The following is an 8348-nucleotide window of genomic DNA, read 5'->3' as shown; positions in this document are numbered from 1 at the left end:
ATGAGCTATACATCCATGGATTAGGTTCATGTTCGAATCTCCCCTCTAACGTATTTTTCATTATCATATTTTTGTGTTCTTCAACAACACTTGTGAGAATTGTGATAGGCTAAGTCACTACACTTATGAAACAAAGTTGTTATACCTAAATGTCGTCACAACATTTTTGCTAAAGGAGTTGTCGTTTGTTTTCTTAGCGCAACCCCTTGTTCCTAAGGGTTGGTAGTGATGATATACGACAACTCTTTCTTTGAAACCAGTTGTAAAGCATAGGACTTTCTACGATGTATAACGAAGTGTTGTAAATCTCCAGTTGTAGATGTATATTTTTACCACAGTGATTGCTTTTTCGCAGGAGGATGAGGACACGTCGTCTTGTTATGATGTGCCTGAGTATGGCAGTTACCGCACGTAATTGATCTCTTGAAACTTGCGCTACCAGTGTTAGGAATCTGCTTCCTCTTCGGCCTACCAGGTTTTTTCCATAGGACAGTTGGTGGCTTTACGAGATTTCCAGTGGCAACATCAATAGGCTTGTCGTAATCGGTAATGGGCTTGATAGGACGATCATACGAAGCACGGAAGCTGGAAATGCTGAAAAATGGATTAATGTACTCGTAAACATTGATCTTAGATGAATGCATACACGGAATAGCGTGATCACAAGGGAACTGCTCAGTAAACCAAACCCTACATCTGCAGTGAAAATTCGCAATATTAACAGCATGCACGTGCTTTCCATCAAAAACTTCCCAGTCCATGTCCCCAGACTTGGTTATTCTCCACTGGACACCAACACGGATGGAAGCCATCACTTTTTTCTCTAGACTGGGACAAATGAATCCTTTATACATCGCCCCCTTCAACTTCCTTTTACTCATCTGATCCATTATGTTAAGTCTAATCCAGTTAACAAGTGTTTCAATAGGCATACCTTTTGCTTCCCTAATCCAAGAGTTGAACGACTCTGCAATGTTTGAACACATGTCGCCATAACGACAGCCCAGACAATGTGCATTGGACCAACATTCCAGTGGAAGGTCACTCAAGAATTTGTGAAGTCCATCACATCCCATATCCTTCAACTTTTGCATACCTTGATGAAAGCCTTCATGCGTTGATGAATAGAAACATTGTTTGAAAAAATCCATCGCAGCACCATGCTCTCCCTTTTTCTTGTTGGTCTTACCGCAGACATTGTTCTTCAAATGCTGGTAACAAAAACCATGATGGAAAGTTGGAAAAACATCACGAATCCCTTGGATCAAACCTTCATGGCGATCCGAAATAAAACTTAGTACCCGAGGACCCAAGCTAGATTTTAGTTTAACCAAGAACCAATGACAATTGTCAATAGTTTCACTTGAAACGATACCGTACGCCCTAGGAAGTATTCCTACATAAATAAAACAAACACAAAAAGAAAAAATCATACTAAACTGACTGAAACTGTTATTGCGCATAATGAAACCAGTTTCATTCTCTAGTCTGACTTCACCAATTAAGGATGAAACTGGTTTCATCTAGTGATAATCTGACATCGAAAAAAATTTCTAAATTTCTTTCAAATTTATAATCTGACATCAAAAATAGAAGACGTACCATTATTCACATTCTTCCCGGTAGCCGCCATAAGACAACCCTAAATTTTCCAGTTAGGAAAGTTGCATCCAAGAACAATACCGGGCGATAATATTCGAGACCCGATATGGAAGCATCGAAGGATAAGAAAAAACTCTTAAACTGGCCCCTTTCAATAACTAAATCGTCCCTACTTCCTGGATCGTGTTTCTTCACGGCTTCACACCACCAATCCAAGTCGGTGTATGATTTAGGGTCCTCACCATACAATTCCTTCAAACATAATTCTTTCCCAGCATGCGCCTGATCGTAGATAAATTCTAACCCATAATCACTTTTGAATTCTCTAACAATATCCTTGACTTTCTTGTTGGGATTCTGTTCGATCTGGTCAAATATCAAGCTCTTGACAAGTTCGCGCGTAACTGGATCAGCCTTTGTTCCGTCACTATAACCAGCACAGCATGTGTGTTCCCCGTTATAGGTCTTGAGGAATAAATGACCCTTCACATTAGAAGTCTTCGGAGCTGCATGGAACATCCAGTCGCAAGTAAATTGCTCCTTGTAAAAACACTCCATCGTATACCGTTATGGATTGCTCTTGATGACTCTGACCTTGCGACCAAAAAAATGGTTATATTTCTCAACAACAAGAAGAGCTTCATCTCGTCCTCCACAAAAATATTGACCAACACCTTTTATAATAAACTCCCATTCAGCCGCCTTGCAAGATCTTTTAACTGCCAACTTTCCATTGAATGCACGTTCTTGAGACATGAGGATATCTTGAGAGAAAAAAGCTCTTGAGAGGAAGGAATAGGTGACTGATCTGAGCTATTGACTTTACCTAAAAGCAACTCCGTCATTGTAGGTGTACGAGTAACTTTACTGCTGCTCGGAAGATGACGAGGAATAAACAACTGATCTCTGTTAGCGTCTGGTGCTAAACGAAATTCGCTCATTGTACTGCTGCTCGGAAGATGACGAGGAATAACCAACTGATCTCTTCTAGTGTATGGTGCTAAACGAAACTCGCTCATTGTACTGCTGCTCAGAAGATGACGAGGAATAACCAACTGATCTTTGCTAGGGTCTGGTGCTAAACGAAACTCGCTCATAGTAGGTTCACGAACAAAATCAGGAGCACGAAGAGGAACACGTCCAAATAAACGAAGCTCCAAGAAAGACAACTCCTTAACAATACACAATGATAAGAAAGACTAGATCTTCACATCACTGTCAACAACATTGCTTCTCCCCTCATAGTCAAATACAAACTGAATTGAGTCCGATGAAATGTTATTCCAATAAGAACAAACATGCGACTTCAACTCATCAACTGTTGACTTCACATTAACATGGTATGGGCATGCATCGGTACCCCGGATAACCACACAGAAAATGACGGTCCATCTACAAAAGGAATATATAAAACAACATTTATGAATATGGATGTATTCAATTGATAAAAAACAAAGAAAAAAACAAATTAAACAAATGGGTTGACTAAAAATAAATGATGAAGCTTGTTTCATCCTTCTTTAAAAGCTTACTAAATAGTCATAAGCAGACAACAAACACACAATTAACAGGTGAGGAGGACTAACTAAAACCAAAATTGGTTTGCATCTGTGTACCATCAAAGTACCCTTTGGGCACAATGTACCACCAAAGAAGATGTCATAAGTTACTATGTACTTCTATGACTACGAGTACTGCTCTAAACAGTTCAGCATAGTACTTTCTCCTTCAGCAGGGTTGTTCATCACCATCCAATCAATCAATCCAGAGTTCATCACCAATCTTGAAAGTAACATAAGCATCAACAACTGCATGCATAATTTATGGTTGTATAAAGGTAATTTTGATTCCAATTGTTCACAATAACATCTCTAGGTCTTTCAATAACAACTCTGTGGTTGTGTAACGTACAAGAGAAATCCTAATAATAAGCTAAACCCAAAATTAGTTTGCATCTGTGTATATTGCATTGAAAATAAGATTACTAAACCCTAGAAAACATGATTCGAGACACACCAAATAATATCATCGCGTTTAGAAGCACCAATTAAACCCAAAATTGGTTATTAGTAAAACCCTGGATAATCAAAATCAACAACTAAAATCAAAAATTAATAAAAATCACATAATAACCTAGAACACATAATAAGATTACTTTAAAATCGACAGAGAAACTTCAACTGGACAAATACCAAATCAAAACTATATCAATTGAAACTTACTGATTCAATGCTAATAGATGATTTGAAAGTAGGGTATTCTAAACTTAGATTCAACAATCGTGGATCACCATTCATTGAGCTCACAGATATGAAAGGGAAACGAAAATCGCTCTGAAGAAAAGGGACGAATCTCTGATTCGGAAATAGCTCGGAGCTTAGAAGGGATGAAGCTGTTTTGTTTCTAGAGAAGAATACGTTTGAAAATTTGGGTTTAAAAGGTCAGGGGGTATTTTAAGTAAAACATATTATTTTATTTAATTTTTCCTGGGTGAAATATCCAAATTGACTAATTGAACAGTATATTTCTGATTTTTGGCTATATAAACAGTATAAAAAGCTAGAAATCTATTTCACCCAGGAATTGTTTGTTTTGATCTTTTTGACCAATTTTGTGTTTTGAATTTCTGTATTTGTTGATCTAGCATTGATAAAAGATTTTTGGTGGTTGTAGTAATGATGATAAGGGGTATCGTTCAAACTCGAACTTGTGAAGGTAATGGATTTTTAGATTTATAAAATTTATATACAAAAATATTGACAAATTGGTAGAGAGTTACTGGGACTAAAGATTCGGCCATTTTTCATTTTCAAGTGGTTCAGAATTTAATTCTAGGCGATTATAGTTCAAAACAAAACAAATATTAACTCTAGTTTATTGCCAAGATAGATTTTATAAAATATTACTTGTATTTCTTAAGCATGGAATATCAAAAATCCCTAGGACTAAGCATACTCCATCAAATGAAATCACAAGTAATTAATTTAAAATCTTATTTCAATTAAAATTGGTGCCAAAAAGTAAATAAAGAATTAATTTAAATTACCACATGGATGAAACACGGTCTCCTCCGTCGTCCCAGTGTTGGGTTTAGCTCATCATGGTGAAAAACCTCTCAAAATATTTCATTGATGCTCAAAAGTGTTTTACAATGAAGAGAAAGATAAGTAAATGTTCTAAAACAGGATTCTGCGACCCACAGAAGGCGTCCAAGATAAACGACAGAGCTTAAGTGCTGTTGTCGTTGAAACGCTACGACCCACGCCTGTGAGTCTCTTTCACTGTTGATAAACGACTGCTTCCGCTAGTCCGTTCTTCGCGTTCTTGGTGTTCTTCATCAGCAGCAGCAGCAGAAACAGAGTTTGATCAACTCTTGATTTCTGCGTCTGTGGCTCTCCTATCTTCTCCCAACTCTCGAAAGCCTCTCTGTAGCACATTAGGAACATATTTATACGTAATTGAACCATTGAATCTCCTCCATTAATCCAAAAAATCTTCCCTTACTCGGCAGTGAATGAAAATATTCCCGATATTTTTTTCTTTAATTCTCTGATTTGTTACGGATTGTTCCATGTTTTATCTCTTCTCACGCGTCATCCTTGAGCTTTATGGATTGTTTCCAGCCAATAAAATCAACCCATGCACGTCTCTTCCATCCAAGAATTCCAAGAATAGAATATTTTTCTTATTTTAGAATATCTTCCCTGATTTGATTACCACCGGTTATCTAACCAATTTTGACCGAATCCAACACCCATACCAGCTCTATCTAGGCCCTAGGAACAAACCCATTTAATTTGGGCCATTGAATCTCCTTTAATCCCGTCCAAACTTCCAACCCTAAATCTGCCAGTTGATAACAATTTTTTCCCGCCAATTTTGTTTTTTTGAATTTGGGAAGAAGATGTCCTCCCCCTAACCAGAACTTGGGTGCGAATAGCAGCTGCCTTGGGGTGACCTGGGGGTGCCCCTTAGTAATTAGGTTACCCCTTATCCAAAAGCGAGAGTCCGAATAACACTTGTCCTCCGGGTGACAAAATCAACTTTTCGAGCAGAATTTTCCAAAAATGTTTATTTCCAAAAAATACCTACAAATACATAAAATAACAAAATTAGTACAAAATCGAGTGCCAACAATATATAGTATTGAGATCAAATTAGACACAAAAATGTGTCTATCAACCATATCTACCCAGGACCCACTAACCAAAAAATCAACCCAATAACATTCACAACTGTTACAGGAAATCTCACAGTCCATACCCACACAACCTGCCATAATTAAATAAATCTTGCAATTTGAAAATGTAACCAAGTTTATCACTCTTTTATGGTTTATTTAATTTGAAATTAAATTAACGCCGAAATTCAATAGTAAACTTCCACAAGATTTGTACTACAAGAAAAGAAGATTGATCAAAAAGCTAAAGGGCCTCAGGCTTATAACACCCTAACCAAACAAAATAGTACTACAAGAAAAGAATGATTTTTTAGGGACCATGGTTTTTTTGAGGGGCCATGATTTTATTAGGCCACCTTCCCTATAGTGATAAGGGGTGTCCTAAAACGTTGAAATGACTAACCTACCCTTAACCTAATTTAATTTAAAACCAACCTAATAACCACCTATATATATAACCACCACCTCCTCCCACCACCACCGCCCACCACCGCCGATTACCACCACCGCCCACCGCCGCCGATTACCACCGATTATCACCACCACCAACCACCGATTACCACCACCACCACCGCCGCCCACCACCGCCGATTACCACCACCATCTCCTACCACCACCACCGGCACCGCCTATTTAATAAATGTAACAACGTCAATGCAATCACAATTAAGTTCAGTTACATAATAATTTTATCGAGTATAAAAGACGCCAGCCGCAACCTGATTCTGCCATGGGACCACTCCGGAGGTATTTTCCAACAAACCCTTCACTTTAATTTTATTTTGATTGCTTCAATCGAATAGAAATCATCAAAATAGGGTTTTAATAGGAGTTACAGAACATGTTCGGTTAGGACGATTTTCCAAAAAACCCTAGTTTACTAACCGAACTTCTTGAAAATGAAGAACACGAAGAACAGTTCGGTTATATTGGATTTAAAACTAAGTCACCGAACTCTCTGTTCGGTTGTTTCGCAAAAAATTTTAAAACTACAAAGTAACCGAACTCCACCCTTAGAACCGAAAAAAAACAAATCCAGTCTAACCGAACTGTGTTGTTGTGGCCACTATGTTGAGTTCCAAAATAACCGAACTTAGCCAATAGAGTTCGGTTTGTTCGCAAAAACTTTTAAAACTACAAAGTAACCGAACTTAGCCAATATACGCTGGAACTTCACATTTTTTTTGTTTGTTAAGTTCGGTAACTTCACAATTTTATCGCAGAAACCGAACTTAGTTCGGTTGGTTAGCTTTTAGGTTCAAGTTTGCGAAAGAACCGAACTTTGTAAACTTATATACTCTTATATTACGTAAAGATCGGTTAGATCAAAAGTGCATGCATTTTGCGAACCAACCGAACTTTGTACACCAAAGTTCGGTTAGTTGAGAACCAATCGAACGTAACGATGTAACTCCTAGAAATTCTATTATTTGAGAGTTCGGTAACCTGCGTGTTTGGAACAAGTAACCGAACAACACTTTCAGATGAGTTCGGTTACTTGTTCATCTCACGGGACAACCGAACTACAACTTCAGATGAGTTCGGTTACTTGTTCTTCATATAAAGTAACCGAACTGTTCAAAATCCAGTTCAAATCCGGATCATTTTGAAGATTAACAAATATTCTAGGAGAGGATGGAGATGACGAATCAGATGAGTTTTCATCATTTGAATACTCAAACTTAGTGAATTGGAAAAAAAATTTATTTTCCATGTTTTTATCCTTCATCTTCTCTAACTCTACTCTCTCAATAATTCTACTAAACTAATAATAAACCCATCTTTTAATTTAATCTCACTAATCATAACCTAAAATTAATTAAGAGGGTATATTAGGTATTAAATAAATAACTAGATATGGGGTGACCCAAAAATTACTTCTAATGCCTTTACCCAAAATAAAATCATGGTCCACCAAAAAAACCATGGCCCCCAAAAAATCGTTCCAAGAAAAGCACAGAACTTAGTCCACAACTAAGACTAAAAGTTCAAAGCTTTAAAAAAACAGAAGGAAAAAAAGATACAGCTTATCTCTCAAAGACTATACGCTGGTTACTGCAAATAGAATCAACTTGAAACGGAAACTGATCCAAGAAAGGCTAACTGGCTAAGTACCAATTTTTCAAGAAATCATCGTGTAACAATATTTTGTATGACTAGAAATATTCCCTTGGGCCCATGTAATAATCTTTGGTAATCTAGATTATTGTTACACTTATGTCCGGTTTCCTTTATGGGATTATTGTTCCTAATATCTCTTCTTTGATGGACGGTCGAGATTTAATGCCGGTATTAAACCCTAAGAACCTGGTCCTCGTTCTACCTATAAAAGGAACACAATATCCATCACTATTGGGTTCGAGAATTTTACTATTCATAACGTCTGAGGTCAAGAAGGAGAAACCATGATCTCCACAAGGTATTACGGCTACCACCAATCGATCGATAACGGACTACGGATTAACGTTGTAAGGTATTTCTCATAAACCATTCTTGTATATTGATTGTGTGATTATCAAGAAGTTCACGATCCTATTTAACGATCTATAAAATAAATAAAAACTTA

At 37.2% G+C, this 8348-nt stretch overlaps 1 protein-coding gene across 1 annotated transcript; it reads right to left on the bottom strand.

The window, feature by feature from the left end:
* Positions 1-223: 223 nt before the first annotated feature.
* Positions 224-4711, bottom strand: LOC113319573. Its single transcript, XM_026567822.1, has 3 exons — positions 4649-4711; positions 1603-2994; positions 224-1396 (listed from the first exon to the last, which is right to left on the bottom strand). Exons 2-3 carry the CDS (start codon positions 1631-1633, stop codon positions 330-332), a joined length of 1098 nt encoding a protein of 365 aa, XP_026423607.1. The 5' UTR covers positions 1634-2994; positions 4649-4711; the 3' UTR covers positions 224-329.
* Between the last annotated feature and the right edge of the window lie 3637 nt (positions 4712-8348).

The sequence above is a fragment of the Papaver somniferum genome, chromosome 10 (genome assembly GCF_003573695.1).
Source record: "Papaver somniferum cultivar HN1 chromosome 10, ASM357369v1, whole genome shotgun sequence".
Taxonomy (NCBI): domain Eukaryota; kingdom Viridiplantae; phylum Streptophyta; class Magnoliopsida; order Ranunculales; family Papaveraceae; genus Papaver; species Papaver somniferum.
The sequence above is the reverse complement of the archived record's forward strand: the minus strand, read 5'-3'. Positions and strand labels throughout refer to the sequence as shown.

Excerpts from the sequence above, each read along its gene's own strand:
- LOC113319573 (XM_026567822.1), bottom strand. The coding sequence starts at position 1,633 with ATGGCGGCTACCGGGAAGAATGTGAATAATG. Across the intron at positions 1,397-1,602 it reads CGGGAAGAATGTGAATAATG|GAATACTTCCTAGGGCGTAC; the intron begins GTACGTCTTCTA and ends TTATTTATGTAG.